General features: G+C 45.0%; 3 protein-coding genes and 1 long non-coding RNA gene across 8 annotated transcripts in view; 3 read left to right on the forward strand and 1 right to left on the reverse strand.

Moving 5' to 3' along the window:
• The window catches only part of sh2b2 (SH2B adaptor protein 2), a 36,330-nt gene extending 31,872 nt beyond the window's left edge, over nt 1–4,458 (forward strand). For 2 of the 3 annotated variants that reach the window (XM_045704081.2, XM_045704082.2), the window contains exon 9: nt 943–4,458. In XM_045704081.2, coding sequence (XP_045560037.1) covers nt 943–1,325 — 383 coding nt within the window. In that variant the 3' untranslated portion in view covers nt 1,326–4,458. The remainder of the gene's footprint in view (nt 1–942) is intronic. The other variant, XM_045704083.2, reaches the window with a different exon arrangement.
• Nucleotides 4,459–11,146: 6,688 nt separating this feature from the next.
• Nucleotides 11,147–11,997, reverse strand: LOC106581514 (dnaJ homolog subfamily C member 30, mitochondrial-like). The gene is given in 3 exon segments (XM_082966125.1): nt 11,147–11,495; nt 11,497–11,630; nt 11,695–11,997. Coding segments are annotated over 3 exon segments (786 nt in total).
• Nucleotides 11,998–12,275: 278 nt separating this feature from the next.
• Nucleotides 12,276–19,698, forward strand: LOC145862459 (uncharacterized). 2 transcript variants are annotated; one of them, XR_014381939.1, is made up of 6 exons: nt 12,276–12,506; nt 12,834–13,001; nt 13,546–13,641; nt 14,757–14,802; nt 14,881–14,942; nt 17,581–19,698. It is a non-coding gene; the product is annotated as an uncharacterized LOC145862459 (long non-coding RNA). The 2 variants fall into 2 exon arrangements; XR_014381938.1 differs by having other exon boundaries at nt 12,276–13,001.
• Nucleotides 19,699–22,194: 2,496 nt separating this feature from the next.
• Nucleotides 22,195–22,987, forward strand: part of LOC106581510 (syntaxin-1A) — a 237,638-nt gene continuing 236,845 nt past the window's right edge. The window contains exon 1 of one of the 2 annotated variants that reach the window (XM_045704086.2): nt 22,195–22,659. In XM_045704086.2, the coding sequence (XP_045560042.1) occupies nt 22,630–22,659 (30 nt within the window). In that variant the 5' untranslated portion in view covers nt 22,195–22,629. The remainder of the gene's footprint in view (nt 22,660–22,987) is intronic. The other variant, XM_045704085.2, reaches the window with a different exon arrangement.

Genomic DNA, 22,987 nt, shown 5'->3' on the forward strand with positions numbered 1-22,987 from the left:
CACACACACGCCCACACACACACACACACACACACACACACACACACACACACACACACACACACACACACACACACACACACGCCCAACACACACACACACACACACACACACACCCACCCACCCACAGGTACGCCCAACACACACACACCTCTAAACATGAACAACAGCTTTATAAATACACTCTAAAGCTCTCTTAACTGGTTCAATGTTGAGAATGTCTTTCTAGAAACAGTTGGTCATTTCTGATCAGTTTGGACGGGCCCCTGGGTAGCTCTGTCTGACCCTTGTTATTAAAGAGGACAGTCTGACGTCTGGCTGGAAACAACAACATCGCTCGGTCCAGTGAATCGCTTGAAAAAAAACGGCAACCTTTCAGTGGGATGACCTCAGACTGATGTTTTCCTCCGTCTTAAAGGTTTTAACTAGATGTTTTAACCAGTGACCAGCCCCCCACCCCCTCAACCCCCACCGCACCCCACCCACTCGCCTGGCAGGGGATGAATGCCCTCCTGTGCATAGGGAGAGAAGGGGGGAGAGAGGGGGGAGAGAGAGGGTGAGAGGGGGTGATTATACAACAGGCCCAGCCTCAGGCCCCCACCCAACACTCACAAAGACCCTCTGTTTCCCCCGGGCACACACACACACACACACACACACACACACACACACACACACACACACACACACACACACACACACACACACACACACACACACACAGCGAGTGGGTTGTTGGTCCAGCGTGTAAAAAGCGTTATTGATTCACGCTGCTCAGCCGTGTTTTCATCAGTGGCACTACTGTTCTTGTCCCACCAAGAGAGGTGACGGTATAGACGGTCGTCAACACTTTAACTTGTGTTTATGTTTGGCATTTTAATGAAAGATACTTTGATAAAAACAAACTGTATCAGGCCTCTTAACACTGCTCTTTTCTTACAGACAGATATCCCGTCTCTCTCTACTGCTCTCACACAGATGTGACCGTGCCTCAGCTCCCAACCCCACCCAGGGACCAAGGCTGCTGGACTGACCCAACCCAGCCAACCCTTCACCTCCCTGGGTTCTCGCAGCCGGCAGGGCCCCCCTCCGACACCCCGATCTCATCCAGCTCCTCATCCTCGCCCATCGCCCTTCCTTCCCACTCCCGTGGTGAGCCAGGCAGCGGAGGAGGAGGAGGAGGAGGAGGGGGAGGGGGGCTGGTTAGCAGGAGTAACAGCGCAGAACGTCTGTTAGATCCCTCTAGTGGCGCCTCGGAGGACTACCAAGAGACAGACGGAACACGCAGGGCCAGAGCTGTGGAGAACCAGTACTCCTTCTACTGAGACTGGGCGCAACCAAACCGGGAGCTCTCATTGGCTGAGACACAGGACATACAGGGATTTGGACTAAATAGGTGAAATGTCATGGATGTGTGGGTGGACATGGATCACTCATTATCTTGTTTATTTGCTTGTTTGTGTTCCAAGATATGTTCTGTTTCTCCAATCTGTGTCCAGTTAACCCCTGGCTCTGTGGCCACCCTCATCAGCTGACATTAACGATATGAAGAAACAATGATTTAGTCTTGAGGGTGGGATGGATGGAGACAGCGGATGGGATGGGTGGAGGAGGAGAGATGGATGGATGGATGGAGAGGGAGAGAGATGGGATGGATGGAGGGAGAGAGAGAGTGATGAGGGAGGGATGATGGAGAAGGAGAGCGAGAGATGGGAATGGAGACAGAGAGGGATGGTAGAGAGAGACAGGGATGGTAGAGAGAGGAATGGAGACAGATAGAGGGATGAGAGAGAGAGAGAGAGGAAATGGTCCAGTGGAGGTTTTGATTCACTTCACCAGACCACTTCCTGTCTGCCCTACCCACAATTCCCTAGGAACAAAGCCTCTGTCACCGCCCTGCTAAGTAACCAGAGCTGAAGCTACCCTACCTAAATGGTTTTCCTCCCCAGGCCCTCTTGAGCATAGCCCTAATGTTTGTGAAGCTGCTTCTAGTCTGTCCCGGATATCCTCTCTGTCCCCAAGGGGACTTCCAAGTACAACACACTTCTTTTCCTATAGCTTTGCCAAAATGAATGGTAACATCAGTATAGTAATGGGTGTGTTAGTGTTATTTGAGATGTTCTTATTGTACAGGCAAAAGGTCCTAGTGCCTGTCAGTTACACAGCACTTTGACCATATGATATGTGAATGACGGGCCGTCTCATTGGCAGTGACGACCTCAGGTCAGAGTGATAAAACATGCAGGGTTTGGGTCATTTCGATTCCAGTCAATTCAGAAAGTAAACCAAATTCCAAATTGTCCTCTTGAAAAGCAATAAAGAGAATTAGAATCTCAGTGTACTTCCTGAATTGACTGGAACTCCAATCCAGCTCACATCTCCACCTACCAGAACACAGCTCCTCATTCCCGCTCACATCTCCACCTACCAGAACACAGCTCCTCATTCCCGCTCACATCTCCACCTACCAGAACACAGCTCCTCATTCCGGCTCACATCTCCACCTACCAGAACACAGCTCCTCATTCCCGCTCACATCTCCACCTACCAGAACACAGCTCCTCATTCCAGCTCACATCTCCACCTACCAGAACACAGCTCCTCATTCCAGCTCACATCTCCACCAACCAGAACACAGCTCCTCATTCCAGCTCACATCTCCACCTACCAGAACACAGCTCCTCATTCCAGCTCACATCTCCACCTACCAGAACACAGCTCCTCATTCCCGCTCACATCTCCACCTACCAGAACACAGCTCCTCATTCCAGCTCACATCTCCACCAACCAGAACACAGCTCCTCATTCCAGTTCACATCTCCACCTACCAGAACACAGCTCCTCATTCCAGCTCACATCTCCACTTACCAGAACACAGCTCAGCATTCCAGCTCACATCTCCACCTACCAGAACACAGCTCAGCATTCCAGCTCACAGCTCCACCGACCAGAACACAGCTCCTCATTCCAGCTCACATCTCCACTTACCAGAACACAGCTCAGCATTCCAGCTCACATCTCCACCTACCAGAACACAGCTCAGCATTCCCGCTCACATCTCCACCTATCAGAGCACAGCTCCTCATTCCAGCTCACATCTCCACCTATCAGAGCACAGCTCAGCATTCCAGCTCACAGCTCCACCTACCAGAACACAGCTCAGCATTCCAGCTCACATATCAACATGGTGCAGCCGGCAACATTTTCACATCGAAGGCTGCTACTGTAATTCAGTCAAACTCAATGCATAATATTCAACATGTTTCGTTTCCACGGCTCTATGGACGGTTGTTGATGGGGACAATCCAGAATATACTGTAAAGGGTATCTTACATATAGACACAGAGGTGCTGTACAATGGCAAGCAGCTCCAAGACAACTGTTTGAAAGCCATGAGATAGTGATATGATCAGCTATATCAGAGGAAGGTATAGGCTACAGTATGAAAACAACACAACCTGGGGGGGGGGGGGGGGTTGTTCTGGCTGTCCTCTATGGGTTTGACTGACCTCTTGTGATGTCCAGCCCCAAGCCTGATGTTTGGTGTGCTGCAGTTGTTTCCTAAACCTGGTCCTATACCGCCCCTTTGTGTGATGATTTTCTGTCTGAGGTATCATATCATTTTCAGACTCCTGAAGACTTGACTCATTTTTAAAATTGGTTTGGAACGTTCTAAAGAACTGGTTGATTATGGAATTAGAATACAGGAAAACCAGCAGAAACAGGGGGACTTGACGACCGTAGTTTGGGGGACTTGACGACCGTAGTTTGGGGGACTTGACGACCGTAGTTTGGGGGACTTGACGACCGTAGTTTGGGGGACTTGACGACCGTAGTTTGGGGGACTTGACGACCGTAGTTTGGGGGACTTGACGACCGTAGTTTGGGGGACTTGACGACCGTAGTTTGGGGGACTTAGTGCTACATACTGGCACCGCTGCAAGGTGAACTCTAGGGGCCAGGGGCCTAGGGTAAGGACCTAGAACTGTACAGTAGTCCCCAGATGGTCACGCTAGGACAGAATCGGCAACAGGTTAGTATTAAAATAGCATTTGTAATTAGTCCTGTCTAGCATAGGGCGACGGTCGCTGTCACCATAATGGCCATATCAGACTGACAGGAGGAGGAATGCAGGAGGGGAGGGGGGCAGTTCATGGTAAATGTGCCAATTTAAATCGTTTTTTTAAGAGTATTTATTCCTCAGCTGTTGTAAATGACATTTTCCTATCAAGTCTTATTGATGTAATTGTTCATTGTTCTCAGTGGAACCAGTGAATCACAGCAGACTTGGTCACATATCAGAAGCTAGTGCCGGAGTGGTTGTCCTCTTAATTCTACTTCACATGTAGTGTTGATTTCTGTTGTCTGGCTGAGTTTAAGAGTCTGTGCACTTTTGTACTGAGTGATGTACTTGACATAACTTTATATTTCTGTGAATAAAACTTGAGCAAACTGTTACTATGAACATCATGTCTTCTGTTTCTAAGCAACCCACAAGACATTTGATCTAGCACCAACCCCGATCACAACATATTGAATTGAACACTGCTCAGTACTTCATGAGAATAGGTTTGGTTTTACTGATGGACAACAGAGATCTCTAGTGGACAAAAGCTGTTGTTGCTGACTAGTCTCCTAGGTAGACAGGTTGCAGAGACTCCTGCATTTGGAAAGTATTCAGACCCTTTTTGACTTTTTTACATTTGAAGTTATAGCCTTATTCTTTTATTTTATTTTATCCCTCAATCTACAGTCGTGGCCAAAAGTTTTGAGAATGACACAAATATAAATTTTCACAAAGTTTGCTGCTTCAGTGTCTTTAGATATTTTTGTCAGATTGTTACTATGGAGTACTGAAGTATAATTACAAGCTTTTCATAAGTGTCAAAGGCTTTTATTGACAATTACATGAGGTTGATGCAAAGAGTCAATATTTGCCGTGTTGACCCTTCTTTTTCAAGACCTCTGCAATCCGCCCTGGCATGCTGTCAATTAACTTCTGGGCCACATCCTGACTGATGGCAGCCCATTCTTGCATAATCAATGCTTGGAGTTTGTCAGAATTTGTGGGTTTTTGTTTGTCCACCCGCCTCTTGAGGATTGACCACAAGTTCTCAATGGGATTAAGGTCTGGGGAGTTTCCTGGCCATGGACCCAAAATATCGATGTTTTGTTCCCCGAGCCACTTAGTTATCACTTTTGCCTTATGGCAAGGTGCTCCATCATGCTGGAAAAGGCATTGTTCGTCACCAAACTGTTCCTGGATGGTTGGGAGAAGTTGCTCTCGGAGGATGTGTTGGTACCATTCTTTATTCATGGCTGTGTTCTTTGGCAAAATTGTGAGTGAGCCCACTTTGGCTGAGAAGCAACCCCACATATGAATGGTCTCAGGATGCTTTACTGTTGGCATGACACAGGACTGATGGTAGCGCTCACCTTGTCTTCTCAGGACAAGCTTTTTTACGGATGCCCCAAACAATCGGAAAGGGGATTCATCAGAGAAATGACTTTACCCCAGTCCTCAGCAGTCCAATCCCTGTACCTTTTGCAGAATATCAGTCTGTCCATGATGCTTTTCCTGGAGAGAAGTGGCTTCTTTGCTGCCCTTCTTGACACCAGGCCATCCTCCAAAAGTCTTTGCCTCACTGTGCGTGCAGATGCACTCACACCTGCCTGCTGCCATTCCTGAGCAAGCTCTGTACTGGTGGTGCCCCGATCCCGCAGCTGAATCAACTTTAGGAGACGGTCCTGGCGCTTGCTGGACTTTCTTGGGCGCCCTGAAGCCTTCTTCACAACAATTGAACCGCTCTCCTTGAAGTTCTTGATGATCCGATAATTGGTTGATTTAGGTGCAATCTTACTGGCAGCAATATCTTTGCCTGTGAAGCCCTTTTTGTGCAAAGCAATGATGACGGCACATGTTTCCTTGCAGGTAACCATGGTTGACAGAGGAAGAACAATGACTCCAAGCACCACTCTCCTTTTGAAGCTTCCAGTCTGTTATTCGAACTCAATCAGCATGACAGAGTGATCTCCAGCCTTGTCCTCATCAACACACACCTGTGTTAACGAGAGAATCACTGACATGATGTCAGCTGGTCCTTTTGTGGCAGGGCTGAAATGCAGTGGAATTGTTTTTTGGGGATTCAGTTCATTTGCATGGCAAAGAGGGACTTTGCAATTAATTGCAATTCATCTGATCACTCTTCATAACATTCTGGAGTATATGCAAATTGCCATCATACAAACTGAGGCAGCAGACTTTGTGAAAATTAATATTTGTGTCATTCTCAACTTTTGGCCACGACTGTACACACTACCCCATAATGACAAAGCGAAAGCAGGTTTTTAGAAATGTTAGCAAATTTATATATATAAAAAACCACCTTATTTACATAAGTATTCAGACCCTTTACTATGAGACTCAAAATTGAGCTCAGGTGCATCCTGTCTCCATTGATCATCCTTGAGATGTTTCTACAAATTGATTGAAGTCCACCTGTGGTACATTCAATTGATTGTACATGATTTGGAAAGGCACACACCTGTCTATATAAGGTCCCACAGTTGACAGTGCATGTCAGAGCAAAAACAAAGACATGAGGTCGAAGGAATTGTCCGTAGAGCTCCGAGATACGATTGTGTCAAGCCACAGATCTGGGGAAGGGTACCAAAACATTTCTACAGCATTGAAGGTCCCCAAGAACACAGTGGCCTCCATCATTCTTAAATGGAAGACATTTGGAACCACCAAGACTCTTCCTAGAGATGGCTGCATGGCCAAACTGAGCAATCGGGGGAGAAGGGCCTTGGTCAGGGTGGTGACCAAGAATCTGATGGTCATTCTAACAAAGCTCCAGAGTTCCTCTTGTGGAGATAGGAGAACCTTCCAGAAGGATAACCATCTCTGCAGCACTCCACCAATCAGGCCTTTATGGTAGAGTGGCCAGATGGAAGCCACTCCTCAGTAAAAAGCACGACAGCCCACTTGGAGTTTGCTAAAAGGCACCTAAAGACTCTTCCGACCATGAGAAAAAAGAAGACTCAAGGCTGTAATCGCTGCCAAAGGTGCTTCAACAAAGTACTGAGTAAAGGGTCTGAATACTTATGTAAATGTCATATTTCTGTTGTTTTTTTTGCAGCCATTTCTAAAAACCTGTTTTTGCTTTATGGGGTATTGTGTGTAGATTGATGAGTGGAAAAAGTCATCCATTTTAGAATAAGGCTGTAACGTAACAAAATGTGGAAAAAGTCAGGGGGTCTGAATACTTTCCAAAGGTGCTGTATATCCTACAAATAGACCACCAGTGTCATTTATTAGGCATATGCTTGTATAATTGTGTGTTAATATGCATGAATATTTAACAAATAGGTCTACTTAAATAGTGTCACGTTGGTAAATTAGACCAAGGTCCTGTTACCCACAAAAACATCTCACTGTAGGTCTGCGGATTTAAAATCAGTTTTGCTTTTTACATCATAAATGAACAACATCCATATGATATTGATTGCTTTGTGGATATGGGCCCATAGACTACAATATACACTGCTCAAAAAAATAAAGGGAACACTTAAACAACACAATGTAACTCCAAGTCAATCACACTTCTGTGAAATCAAACTGTCCACTTAGGAAGCAACACTGATTGACAATAAATTTCACATGCTGTTGTGCAAATGGAATAGACAACAGGTGGAAATTATAGGCAATTAGCAAGACACCCCCAATAAAGGAGTGGTTCTGCAGGTGGTGACCACAGACCACTTCTCAGTTTCTATGCTTCCTGGCTGATGTTTTGGTCACTTTTGAATGCTGGCGGTGCTTTCACTCTAGTGGTAGCATGAGACGGAATCTACAACCCACACAAGTGGCTCAGGTAGTGCAGCTCATCCAGGATGGCACATCAATGCGAGCTGTGGCAAGAAGGTTTGCTGTGTCTGTCAGCGTAGTGTCCAGAGCATGGAGGCGCTACCAGGAGACAGGCCAGTACATCAGGAGACGTGGAGGAGGCCGTAGGAGGGCAACAACCCAGCAGCAGGACAGCTACCTCCGCCTTTGTGCAAGGAGGAGCACTGCCAGAGCCCTGCAAAATGACTTCCAGCAGGCCACAAATGTGCATGTGTCTGCTCAAACGGTCAGAAACAGACTCCATGAGGGTGGTATGAGGGCCCGACGTCCACAGGTGGGGGTTGTGCTTACAGCCCAACACCGTGCAGGACGTTTGGCATTTGCCAGAGAACACCAAGATTGGCAAATTCGTCACTGGCGCCCTGTGCTCTTCACAGATGAAAGCAGGTTCACACTGAGCACATGTGACAGACGTGACAGAGTCTGGAGACGCCGTGGAGAACGTTCTGCTGTCTGCAACATCCTCCAGCATGACCGGTTTGGCGCTGGGTCAGTCATGGTGTGGGGTGGCATTTCTTTGGGGGGGCCGCACAGCCCTCCATGTGCTCGCCAGAGGTAGCCTGACTGCCATTAGGTACCGAGATGAGATCCTCAGACCCCTTGTGAGACCATATGCTGGTGTGGTTGGCCCTGGGTTCCTCCTAATGCAAGACAATGCTAGACCTCATGTGGCTGGAGTGTGTCAGCAGTTCCTGCAAGAGGAAGGCATTGATGCTATGGACTGGCCCGCCCGTTCCCCAGACCTGAATCCAATTGAGCACATCTGGGACATCATGTCTCGCTCCATCCACCAACGCCACGTTGCACCACAGACTGTCCAGGAGTTGGCGGATGCTTTAGTCCAGGTTTGGGAGGAGATCCCTCAGGAGACCATCCGCCACCTTATCAGGAGCATGCCCAGGCGTTGTAGGGAGGTCATACAGGCACGTGGAGGCCACACACACTACTGAGCCTCATTTTGACTTGTTTTAAAGACATTACATCAAAGTTGGATCAGCCTGTAGTGTGGTTTTCCACTTTAATTTTGAGTGTGACTCCAAATCCAGACCTCCATGGGTTGATAAATTGGATTTCCATTGATTATTTTTGTGTGATTTTGTTGTCAGCACATTCAACTATGTAAAGAAAAAAGTATTTAATAAGATTATTTCATTCATTCAGATCTAGGATGTGTTATTTTAGTGTTCCCTTTATTTTTTTGAGCAGTGTAGTTGTCTCAGGCTAACAGTAAAGCAGGAAGCATAATTAAATAGCAGCTCTGAAGATTTAACAGGCAGAGTTGCAAAGAAAAAGCCATATTTCAGACTGGCCAATAAAAAATTAAAGATTAAGATGGGCAAAAGAACACAGACACTGGACAGAGTAACTCTGCCTAGAAGGCCAGCATCCCGGAGTCGCCTCTTCACTGTTGACGTTGAGACTGGTGTTTTGCGGGTATTATTTAATGAAGCTGCCAGTTGAGGACATAATTGCATAATTGCAACTTTGCTTGCTTTCTAATGTTCAATTAGCCTTTTAAAATTAGAAACTTGGATTAGCTAACACAATGTGCCATTGGAACACAGGAGTGACGGTTGCTGATAATGTGCCTCTATACGCCTATGTAGATATTCCATAAAAAGATAAGCAGTTTCCAGCTACAATAGTCATTTAAACATTAACACTGTCTACACTGTATTTCTGATCAATTTGATGTTATTTTAATGGACAAAAAATGTGCTTTTCTTTCAAAAACAAGGACATTTCTAAGTGACCCCAAACTTTTGAAAGGTAGTTTATATTTAATTGTTCTGTTCATTCCTTTGGTCGGGCAAAGTCCCTGCAGCAATGTTCCAACATCTAGTGGAAAGCCTTCCCAGAAGAGTGGAGGCTGTTATAGCAGCAAAGGAAGGACCAAGTCCATATTAATGCCCATGATTTTGGAATGAGATGTTCGACGAGCAGGTGTCCACATACTTTTGGTCATGTAGTGCATTATGGGTATATTGTTACTGACTGATCTACAAATAATGTTGAGTAGTTATTTATGATGCAAGGTGATTGGTAGATCGGTCAGTCTAGACCTTAAAATCGTCTGCAATGTTAAACACCCCCATTATCAAACTCTGACTGAACCCATAGAACCAGTTATAAAGTCATCATCTGAGAACTCTAAATGCAACCGCAATTCAATTCAGTTTTGTGTCGTCATAATTTACTCTTATCCTATTTTTTTTTACTTAATATAATATTATCTTATGTTGTCTATAACGGTTCTGTACTCTTGTCATGTATTTTCTGTTTTGTGTGGACTCCTGGAACGGTAGCTGCTACATTTGCAGTAGCCAATAGGGATCCTAACAAATGAAACCATCTCTGTATTGTCACGGCCCCTCCCTGCAGGCAGAGGAGGGTCGTTAGTTAGTGATTGGAGCCACCTGGGCTCAGGGTATTTAAACTGCTTCACTAACCATTCTTTCTCTCTCTCTGCTCCTCCAGGTATGATCCTGTTTTGTTTGTTCCTTTGTAGTTTTACGTAGTTTCCACTCAGTCATATTCACACACACAGATTCATGTACTTTACATACACCCTACATTATGACATTTCCACACCTCATTCCTTTTTCTTTGTTTAAAGTTAATAGTTTTTGGTTTATAATAAAGAACCTTTTGGATTGGCCTATACCTGTTGTTCGTGTTCCCTCATTTTTTGCCACAGGCTATGAGCCAGGCTGTGACAGTATAAACAATCCATTGTGGTTTGATTGAGTTTTTAGAGTAGCTTGACCATGTATGAGTGGCTCTAATCAGTTGTGTAGGAAGGAAGTAGGCTAAAGCCTGGTATCAGTTCTGATAATGACACTACGGAAAGTAGGGCTCATTAACGACCTCAGTATCTGGTGTTCTTCTTAAATGTCAGTGGTTCGCTGTGAGAATAACCACGGGAGAGGGAAAGCACCCGTCCAAAGACAAAACCTCAACAGGCAGGCAGGGACAGGTTGGTTAAGATCTATTTCAGGACCTGGTGGTGGTGAAGATGACCCCTGACCCCTCATGGCCAGCAGCACCCCTACAATCAGGACCTGGTGATAGTGAAGATGACCCCTGACCCCTCATGGCCAGCAGCACCCCTACCATCAGGACCTGGTGATAGTGAAGATGACCCCTGACCCCTCATGGCCAGCAGCACCCCTACCATCAGGACCTGGTGATAGTGAAGATGACCCCTGACCCTCATGGCCAGCAGCACCCCTACCATCAGGACCTGGTGATAGTGAAGATGACCCCTGACCCCTCATGGCCAGCAGCACCCCTACAATCAGGACCTGGTGATAGTGAAGATGACCCCTGACCTGTCATGGCCAGCAGCACCCCTACAGTAATCTCCAACATCTTCCCCAGCTTCCACTGCTTATAATCCTGCTGCTGTTTCTGCTGGTACTGGGCCCTTCTGTCCCTCAGCTCCTTCTCCCTCTGCAGCTGCTCTCCATAGTGAGCCTGGAAGAAGGCATCAAAGTCAAACATGGCCTTCCCTCCAACGTTGGAGAACCCCTGGGACCTGTGCTGTAGAATGCTGCTGTGGGCCAGAGGCTCTGGTGTTGTAGGTAGACTCCCGTTCCGAGGGTCTGCCGGCCCCCTGGACGTCTGACCCACTGAGGATGCCGCGGTCGTACTTCCTCCTCAGGACCATGCTCCGCAGCACGCTATAGGCCTCGCTGATCTCAGAGAAATGCTGGGTGGCCTCCTCGTTGTCGGGGTTCTTGTCTGGGTGGCCTCCTCGTTGTCGGGGTTCTTGTCTGGGTGGCCTCCTCGTTGTCGGGGTTCTTGTCTGGGTGGTAGATGAACGACTGTTTGTAGCAGGCGGTCTTGATTTGGGATCTGGTGTAGCTTGGGGACACTCGGAGGATGTCGTAGTAGGCCGTTCTGCTCCTGTGAAGAGGCGGGAAGTCTGACTGGTTGTTTTTGCGCCTCCAGCTGTAAGCCCTGGTGAGGAACTCTGGGTGAGGTCTAAACCGGCCTGACTGCTGCTCTGCCAGGTTGAGCATGACCGTGCTGAATGCTCGGAGCTGCTGAGGTGACCCAAAGGTTTCAGGGTGAAAGGTGGCCATGACAACACCTCTGTTATTCCAACAAGTCATCCTGTGTACTGTTACTAGGTTACCCTGGGACAGAGGCTGTACACTGGGCAGAACAGTTGCTAATTTGATAGATCGTTTAGCATCAATGTCTAATAAAAGTAAATCACAACTTGAACTAACTTGAGGTAATGTCCCATAACCCAGTCTGTTCTCATGTTTTAGGCTAAAAAGTATTTGAGCTCTGTGCTCTTAACTCCATATATTCAAGGGCATTATCTTGTGAGGTTTTCATTTTCCGGTTCCCAGGAACTTGCCCGACTGTCCCTTGTTGACACCTGCTGACATTTGTAAATCCGCTGTGCGGTTACCTTGGCTCTACAGGTTCTGGCTCCAATTATATAACCTGCTGCTACTGACATCGTTCTGTTTTCTTGACCTTTGGCGCAGGGAGGGAATGAATCAGTGCGTTTGTGATAGTTGAAAATCTGTACACTTCGCTCCCCAATCTCCGACTGACCTCCATTCTCCCGTAGGAGCAGGTACAGCGACCACGGAGAAAATACAGGGGTGGTAATCCGGTAAAATGTATAGCAGACACATGAGAGTCGATGTAAATGTTAAATGGTCACAAAAACGTATTCTGACATCCAATTATATAAGAGGAATTGAGGCTTGAACGTTATCAAATGTCACCTCTTCCTCTCGGGTATTACGTAAAGATTTTTGCGATAGTCTGTGCAACTGAATTTTTCGTATGCTTTAAAAATTGGGTTTATATATGCATTTCATTCAAGTTTTGTTTGTTGAAGTCGTTAGTGAAAGTATTTAATTGTAAAGTGTGTTGGTTGCCCCTTGCTGCGGCTCAGACGGACTACGTCATACTGCCGTATCAAAGCCCGGCTCCAGCATGACAACAGAACAACTCCTTTTGGGTTCAATCCGTCAATGTTGGAGAACTTATATTAAACCAACACAAAATAAACATGGTCTCAAGTTGTCGAAAACCCGAGCATATGGACCCCGCCTAAAAAATGGTTAGTATGACATTTTCAATGATTTTAAAGACAGTAATGAGAGCTAGCTAGCTAACTAGCTGGTTAGCCGCTAACTGTAGGAAGACTAATGTTTGCTAAATTAGTTCTCTAGTGATCTGCTCTCAAATACCTACATACCAAATGACTGGTCATTTATTTAGTTAATTATGTCCACTACATTTGATGTTTTAGGCTGGGTTTATATATAGCTATGTATCGCTAGCTAAACACTACTGATGTACAAGGACTTTATACGTTTGATTGATACAGCGCTTAGCTTCATGTGTTTTGATTTGTACTCGTTATGCAGTAATATAACGAAGAGGCCAAGAAATATTTTCAAAAGTGAGTCCTGAGTTTTGACAATGACCTCTTATATGCACAATATGAATCACTGTGTTTTGAATACAAGTCGTTGCATTTCCCATTTACATACTGATCAGAGGCTGTCCTTGATAGAATCGGTTTGAGACATAGTAGAATGTAATATGATTAAAGGTAACTAAGTAATCAACAGTAGAAGAATTTCCTCATTGATTCCCAGTTCTCGGGTGATTGAGATCCAGGGCCAGATGTCCTAGAGGACTGTGGAGCTGCTGAACCTGCCTGAGGACCAGCCCTGTTTCCTGCTAGATGTGGGGTAGGTGTACTGGCCAGGGGATGTCTGAGGGCTCTGGTTAGGACCAGCCCTGTTTCCTGCTAGATGTGGGGTAGGTGTACCGGCCAGGGGACGTCTGAGGGCTCTCGTTAGGACCAGCCCTGTTTCCTGCTAGATGTGGGGTAGGTGTACTGGCCAGGGGATGTCTGAGGGCTCTGGTTAGGACCAGCCCTGTTTCCTGCTAGATGTGGGGTAGGTGTACTGGCCAGGGGATGTCTGAGGGCTCTGGTTAGGACCAGCCCTGTTTCCTGCTAGATGTGGGGTAGGTGTACTGGCCAGGGGATGTCTGAGGGCTCTGGTTAGGACCAGCCCTGTTTCCTGCTAGATGTGGGGTAGGTGTACTGGCCAGGGGATGTCTGAGGGCTCTCATTAATGTAATAGGTCTGAGTAGGAGAACAGGACATTAAAGCGACTTCAGGGTGAGTGTGTGTATATAACTTGTCCCATCCACGTGTGACTCGGTGCTAAGTGGGGACTGCCGGGCGGACACAACACGACTTTACAAATCCTAACATCGCTGATCCTATCACATTTAAACGACCTTCACACACTACAAGATTCTTCACTTGCTTACCACTCTGTCTCGCAAAAATAAAAAGAGGCTGTGATGTGATTGTTAACGTAGCTGGAATGAGATGTGGCTCAAAGCAGAATCATAAGCCTTTTCAGTCAGACATTTAACGCTTACCATACAGAGTTGAAATATCTAGCCAATAAATAGTTTTATTGATTAACGTTGTGTGTACAGAGCTTGTTAGAGATGTAATGATTTGACCCTTTGGCAAATACAAATGCATACTATTAAGTCATCGCTCCCCAGTTAAAGTGCATAATGATAGCGTCTATGGTGGTCATTCTAGAAATAAAACAAGTCTTTCTTAAGCGAACACTCGTCCTTTTCTTACTTTACTGACTGCTGACAGCTGCTTTAATGAGGAAAAGTTTGACTTTAGTATGACTCATATGTGGTTGTCTCACCTAGTTACCTTAAGATGAATGTACTAACTGCAAGTCTCTCTGGATAAGAGTGTCTGCTAAATTACTCAAGTGTAAATGTTGTTGGTGCTTGAATGTCAAACTGACATCCTTTTTCTCAGGTTCTTCCTGTGTCTGTTGGGTAGACTTCCTGAAAACCCAACCAAGGTGAGGAAAAGAACGGTGGTTTCATTTCGAGAGACTATGCAGTCTTGAGTGCTGAACGCTGATGGCTTGTGTTTTCAGGGGCTGGGGTCAGAGACGGTGGACAGGACTGTCCCAAATCAAGTCCAGTTCACAAGACAGAGGTAAAGTGATTAATAACATTATCAACCTTAGACATGTTGTAATGCTTAATTACCACCATTATGTTAAAGCAAATACTTATTAATAAAAGTACTAGCGTAGATGGCATTGGGCAGGTCTTTTCCTCAGGTCAGGCCAGGCACATTTCCCTGCCCTGATGAGTTTGAAGGACCCAGATGGACATAGAGGGCTGTCGTCCTGCCTGACTACAATTACTGCCCGGCAGCTTTTCCTCCCTCTGACAACACATGATTTGACAGATGGGGATTTGGGAAACTCACTGTTCAGCCTTAGTGTCTCCACTTGCGCCTGCTGAATAGCTAGCTTTAAGGTGGCGCAATTGGGTAAGCCACTTCAGGTGGGCGGTCACGGGTTTCTGCAGTGTTTGCTGGGTCCAGCCTTGGTATGAGCCGAATCAGGAGGAAGTGGTACTCGCTTAGCAAGCAGCGTGACGTCATTTACAATCTGTCACGAGACATGGAGCAGATTGAAGTTAAAGTTGAGTAAAAATAACTACAGGTTGATTAGAGCTGAGGTGTCTCAATCCCTTCCTGTGTCTGCTGGAGGTTATTTCCTGTTTGTCTTCGTGAAGATCTCGCTTTAAGAACATGAAGGGCAAGTCTGCAAAGAAGGGAAAGACTGGATCCTGGAGGGGAGGAGAAGACAGGGCAGTTATGTACCCCTCTGTCTACACTGTCTCATTGAGAAGACAGGGCAGGTTCAGTTGAAGTCGGAAGTTTCCATACACCTTAGCCAAATACATTTAAACTCAGTTTTTCACAATTTCTGACATTTAATCCTAGTAAAAATTCCCCATCTTAGGTCAGTTAGGATCACCACTTTAAGAATGTGAAATGTCCGAATATTTGTAGATAATTATTGATTTCAGCTTTTATTTCTTTCATCACATTCTCAGTGGGTCAGAAGTTTTCATACACTCATTTAGTATTTGGTAGCATTGCCTTTAAATTGTTTAACTTGGGTCAATTGTTTCAGGTAGCCTTCCACAAGCTTCTCACAATAAATTGGGTGAATTTTGGCCCATTCCTCCTGACAGAGCTGGTGTAACTGAGTCAGGTTTGTAGGCCTCCTTGCTCGCACACGCTTTTTCAGTTCTGCCAACAAATGTTCTATAGGATTGAGGTCAGGGCTTTGTGATGACCACTCCAATACCTTGACTTTGTTGTCCTTAAGCCATTTTGCCACAACTTTGGAAGTATGCTTGGGGACATTGTCCATTTGGAAGACCCATTTGCGACCAAGCTTTAACTTCCTGACTGATGTCTTGAGATGTTGCTTCAATATATCCACATAATTTTCCTGCCTCATGATGCCATCTATTTTGTGAAGTGCACCAGTCCCTCCTGCAGCAAAGCACCCCCACAACATGATGCTGCCACCCCCGTGCTTCATGGTTGGGATGGTGTTCTTTGGCTTGCAATCTCCCCCTTTTCCTCCAAACATAACGATGGTCATTATGGCCAAACAGTTCTATTTTTGTTTCATCAGACCAGAGGACATTTCTCTAAAAAGTATGATCTTTGTTAAGTGTGCAGTTGTGCAGTTGCAAACCGTAGTCTTGCTTTTTTATGCTTTTTGTATGGTGGTCCTATGGTGTTTATACTTGCGTACTATTGTTTGTACAGATGAACGTGGTACCTTCAGGCGTTTGGAAATTGCTCCCAAGGATGAACCAGACTTGTGGAGGTCTACAAAAAAAAAATTGAGGTCTTGGCTGATTTTCTTTTGATTTTCCCATAATGTCAAGCAAAGAGACACAGAGTTTGAAGGTAGGCCTTGAAATACATCCACAGGTACACCTCCAATTGACTCAAATTATGCCAAATTATGTCAATTAGTCTATCAGAAGCTTCTAAAACCATTACATAATTTTCTGGAATTCTCCAAGCTGTTTAAAGACACAGTCAACTTAGTGTATGTAAACTTCTGACCCCCTGGAATTGTGATACAGTGAATTATAAGTGAAATAATCTCTCTGTAAACAATTGTTGGAAAAATGACTTGTGTCATGCACAAAGTAGATGTCCTAACCGACTTGCCAAAACTATAGTTTGTTAACAAGAAATTTGTGGAGTGGTTGAAAAATGAGTTTTAATGACTCCAACCTAAGTGTAGGTAAACTTCCGACTTCGACTGTATGAACCCCTCTGTCTACACTCTCATTGAGAAGACAGAGCAGGTATGAACCCCTCTGTCTACACTCTCATTGAGAAGACAGAGCAAGTATGAACCCCTCTGTCTACACTGTCATTAAGACAGAGCAGGTATGTACCCCCTGTCTACACTGTCTCATTGAGAAGACAGGGCAGGTATGTACCCCTCTGTTTACACTGTCTCATTGAGAAGACAGAGCAGGTATGCACCCCCTGTTTACACTGTCTCATTGAGAAGACAGGGCAGGTATGTACCCCTCTGTTTACACTGTCTCATTGAGAAGACAGAGCAGGTATGTACCCCTCTGTCTACACTGTTTCATTGGGTGGTGATCCTGTACAGGTCAACATTAGTACCATCAACTTATGACATTCATACAGTTTACGACCCCATTTGGATGAAGCCATCAGGCTCTGTAACAGAAAGGCTGGTCTCTTACTGTCTGTGGTGTGTTCTGTCTCTTAGGGAAGTTCGAGCTGACACAAAGTACACTGTCCGGCAGAGAAGGCCTCCCTTCTAAACCCCAGTCAGTCCTGTGTGTTCCTGCCTGGAGATTCACCCTTATGGAATACTACTGTCCTGCGGACAGAATCTGGACAGGAACTGGCCCCTCTCTAGGACGTGGTCCCAATCCTCTGGACAGAAACGGGCCCCTCTCTAGGACATGGTCCCAATCCTCTGGACAGAAACTGGCCCCTTTCTAGGACGTGGTCCCAATCCTCTGGACAGAAACGGGCCCCTCTCTAGGACATGGTCCCAATCCTCTGGACAGAAACTGGCCCCTTTCTAGGACGTGGTCCCAATCCTCTGGACAGAAACCGGCCCCTCTCTAGGACATGGTCCCAATCCTCTGGACAGAAACGGGCCCCTCTCTCGGACGTGGTCCCAATCCTCTGGACAGAAATGGGCATCTCTAGGACATGATGGACATCAACAACAAATGGACAGCAAAGAAAATAAATCCCCCTCTCTGATCTTAGACCCATTCTTCTGGACTAGATCATTTCCCCTCAAGCTGCATATTCTATTTTAAATGTTTGATGTTTGTTTGAAAGCTTGAATTAAACATATGTTATCTAACATGTCTTGAACTGCATTGTTGGTAAAGGGCTTGTGAGTAAGCATTTCACTGTAAGGTCTACAACACCTGTTGTATTCTGCATTTCACTGTAAGGTCTACTACACCTGTTGTATTCTGCATTTCACTGTAAGGTCTACAACACCTGTTGTATTCTGCATTTCACTGTAAGGTCTACTACACCTGTTGTATTCTGCATTTCACTGTAAGGTCTACAACACCTGTTGTATTCTGCATTTCACTGTAAGGTCTACAACACCTGTTGTATTCTGCATTTCACTGTAAGGTCTACAACACCTGTTGTATTCTGCATTTCACTGTGAGGTCTACTACACCTGTTGTATTCAGCGTTTCACTGTGAGGTCTACTACACCTGTTGTATTCAGCATTTCACTGTGAGGTCTACTACACCTGTTGTATTCAGCATTTCACTGTAAGGTCTACACCTGTTGTATTCAGCATTTCACTGTAAGGTCTACTACACCTGTTGTATTCTGCATTTCACTGTGAGGTCTACTACACCTGTTGTATTCTGCATTTCACTGTGAGGTCTACTACACCTGTTGTATTCTGCATTTCACTGTAAGGTCTACTACACCTGTTGTATTCAGCATTTCACTGTAAGGTCTACTACACCTGTTGTATTCAGCGTTTCACTGTAAGGTCTACTACACCTGTTGTATTCAGCGTTTCACTGTAAGGTCTACTACACCTGTTGTATTCAGCGTTTCACTGTAAGGTCTACTACACCTGTTGTATTCAGCATTTCACTGTAAGGTCTACTACACCTGTTGTATTCAGCATTTCACTGTAAGGTCTACTACACCTGTTGTATTCAGCGTTTCACTGTAAGGTCTACTACACCTGTTGTATTCAGCGTTTCACTGTAAGGTCTACTACACCTGTTGTATTCAGCGTTTCACTGTGTGGTCTACTACACCTGTTGTATTCAGCGTTTCACTGTAAGGTCTACTACACCTGTTGTATTCAGCATTTCACTGTGAGGTCTACTACACCTGTTGTATTCAGCATTTCACTGTGAGGTCTACTTCACCTGTTGTATTCAGCATTTCACTGTAAGGTCTACTACACCTGTTGTATTCAGCATTTCACTGTAAGGTCTACTACACCTGTTGTATTCAGCATTTCACTGTAAGGTCTACTACACCTGTTGTATTCTGCATTTCACTGTGAGGTCTACTACACCTGTTGTATTCTGCATTTCACTGTAAGGTCTACACCTGTTGTATTCTGCATTTCACTGTGAGGTCTACTACACCTGTTGTATTCAGCATTTCACTGTAAGGTCTACACCTGTTGTATTCAGCATTTCACTGTAAGGTCTACAACACCTGTTGTATTCAGCATTTCACTGTAAGGTCTACTACACCTGTTGTATTCTGCATTTCACTGTGAGGTCTACTACACCTGTTGTATTCAGCATTTCACTGTGAGGTCAACACCTGTTGTATTCGGCACGTGACAAATAAAATTTGATTTGATGACTTGTTTCATAGGCCCATATCAATCCCAGTGAATATTCATGTCATTCAGAGACCAATAGTCATCCTAGTGGATAGTCATGTAATTTAGAGGCCAATAGTCATGTAATTTAGAGACCAATAGTCATGTAATTTAGAGGCCAATAGTCATGTAATTTAGAGGCCAATAGTCATGTAATTTAGAGGACAATAGTCATCCTAGTGGATAGTCATGTAAATTAGAGGCCAATAGTCATGTAATTTAGAGACAATAGTCATGTAATTTAGAGGCGAATAGTCATGTAATTGAGAGGCCAATAGTCATCCTAGTGGATAGTCATGTAAATTAGAGGCCAATAGTCATGTAATTTAGAGGCCAATAGTCACCCTAGTGGATAGTCATGTAAATTAGAGGCCAATAGTCATGTAATTTAGAGACCAATAGTCTTGTAATTTAGAGGCCAATAGTCATCCTAGTGGATAGTCATGTAAATTAGAGGCCAATAGTCATGTAATTTAGAGGCCAATAGTCACCCTAGTGGATAGTCATGTAATTTAGAGGCCAATAGTCACCCTTGTGGATAGTCATGTAATTTAGAGGCCAATAGTCACCCTAGTGGATAGCATCACTACTCTGGACAGTTCTGACTTAGACTATGTGGACAACTACAAATACCTGGGTGTCTGGTTAGACTGTAAACTCTCCTTCCAGACTCACATCAAACATCTCCAATCCAAAGTTAAATCTAGAATTGGCTTCCTATTTCGCAACAAAGCATCTTTCACTCATGCTGCCAAACATACTCTCGTAAAACTGACCATACTACCGATCCTCGACTTCGGCGATGTCATTTACAAAATAGCCTCCAATACCCTACTCAATAAACTGGATGTAGTCTATCACAGTGCCATCCGTTTTGTCACCAAAGCCCCATACACTACCCACCACTGCGACCTGTACGCTCTCGTTGGCTGGCCCTCGCTTCATACTCGTCCCCAAACCCACTGGCTCCAGGTCATCTACAAGACCCTGCTAGGTAAAGCCCCCCTTATCTCAGCTCGCTGGTCACCATAGCAGCACCCACCTGTAGCACGCGCTCCAGCAGGTATATCTCTCTGGTCACCCCCAAAGCCAATTCCTCCTTCAGCCGCCTCTCCTTCCAGTTCTCTGCTGCCAATGACTGGAACGAACTACAAAAATCTCTAAAACTGGAAACACTCATCTCCCTCACTAGCTTTAAGCACCAGCTGTCAGAGCAGCTCACAGATTACTGCACCTGTACATAGCCCATCTATAAATAGCCCAAACAACTACCTCTTCCCCTAATGTATTTATTTATTTATTTTGCTCCTTTGCACCCCAGTATTTCTACTTTGCACACTCATCTACTGTCAAATCTACCATTCCAGTGTTTTACTTGCTATATTGTATTTACTTTGCCACCATGGCCTATTTATTGCCTTTACCTCCCTTATCTCACCTCATTTGCTCACATTGTATATACATTGTATTATTGACTGTATGTTTGTTTTACTCCATGTGTAACTCTGTGTTGTTGTATGTGTCGAACTGCTTTGCTTTTATCTTGGCCAGGTCGCAGTTGTAAATGAGAACTTGTTCTCAACTTGCCTACCTGGTTAAATAAAAAATAAATACATAAAAATTTCATTCAGAGGCCAATAGTCATCCCGGTGGATAGTCATGTAATTTAGAGGCCAATAGTCATTACATTTTAGTCATTTAGCAGACGCTCTCATCCAGAGCAACTTACAGTAGTGAATGCATTTCATACATGTTTTTTTTCTTCTGTACTGGTCCCCCGTGGGAATCGAACCCACAACCCTGGCGTTGCAAACACCATGCTCTACCAACTGAGCCACACGGGTCATCCCAGTGGATAGTTATGTCATTTAGAGGCCACTAGTCATCCCAGGCCTGTGGGCTACATGTAATTATTTTGAGATATGCCGTATTACATTGTCGATAGTCTCATTCATCTGAATGCAGTGTTATTAACTGAACAACATTCGTCTTTTATCTCTGTAATAATAAACATGTTCTCTAACATGACTCAGCTATTCTCCATGCTATTGGAAGTGTATATGAACGAGATCACTACTGCACAGACACATGACATAGGTCCCGTGTGGCTCAGTTGGTAGAGCATGGTGTTTGCAACGCCAGGGTTGTGGGTTCGATTCCCACGGGGGGGGCCTGTACGGAAGAAAAAAAAAATGTATGAAATGTATGTATTCACTACTGTAAGTCGCTCTGGATAAGAGCTTCTGTGATGATTCCAAACAATGTGTTAATGGTGTAATGTATTGTATAATTCGCACTAGATTCATGCATAATGCATGTATAAATCATTAGGAATCGATTAATACGGTAGGCGACAGATCTACAATAACTTGAACCCTGCTGTCTTTTATACCTATAGAGGCCGCTCTTGCACAACAAATAGCTTCCTCCAGAAATATCAGGGCTCACTTGGGCGTTATCCTCTTCTAGGCGACGTGTTAAACCTTGTCCATTTCATGTTCCCGCCTGTGGTCTTTTAGGGGGGGTGGGAGAAATATGTCGCATCAGAATGCATTTTGATATGGGGATATAATCTGATGCGAGAAACACTGGGGATTCATGTGTGGGGAAAAAAAACGGGTGGCCTAGCCTCACCTTTCAAGCGCGTCAACCCTTAGGGAGTCCCACCTTCCAAAACACTGACGAGGAAATCACGCTGCCAGCTTCCCATCCACCAGCTTCCCATCCACCAGCCGACTGAAGCGCGCACTCAGCGTTTGGACACCCGTCTGCTCTCTCTGCTTTTTGCCACCGCTCTTCTGAAGATTATAGAAAATATCAAGAATAAGCGGGCAAACCATCCCCGCCACTACATTCATAAAGGGGCGTTACGGAGAGAGAGAGAGAGTCGGACAAGTGTAACATAAGTGATCATGAAGGACCGCACGCAAGAACTTCGACACGTGAGTTGACACTTATTTTTTTGTCAATCTATAAATAGTCCGTTTATAGTTATCGAAGAAGGAGTGGTCACAGTGGCAATGGTATCTGACTGTAGGCTACTGTAGACTATTCAAACGTTTGATGGGATAACTGGATATTATAAATTAGCCAATATCTTAGTGGGAAACATTGTGCCAAGCAACAGTTGTCAAATAGGACTAGACGAGGAAATATATATATATATATAAAAAAAACCCACTTTGGGTATGACAACTTATTTACTGTATTAACCTATGGTGACAAAATTGCTCATGGTTATATTGAAAAAGGCAATAGGTGATATAAACG

The sequence above is a fragment of the Salmo salar genome, chromosome 20 (genome assembly GCF_965601325.2).
Source record: "Salmo salar chromosome 20, fSalSal1, whole genome shotgun sequence".
NCBI classification, from domain to species: domain Eukaryota; kingdom Metazoa; phylum Chordata; class Actinopteri; order Salmoniformes; family Salmonidae; genus Salmo; species Salmo salar.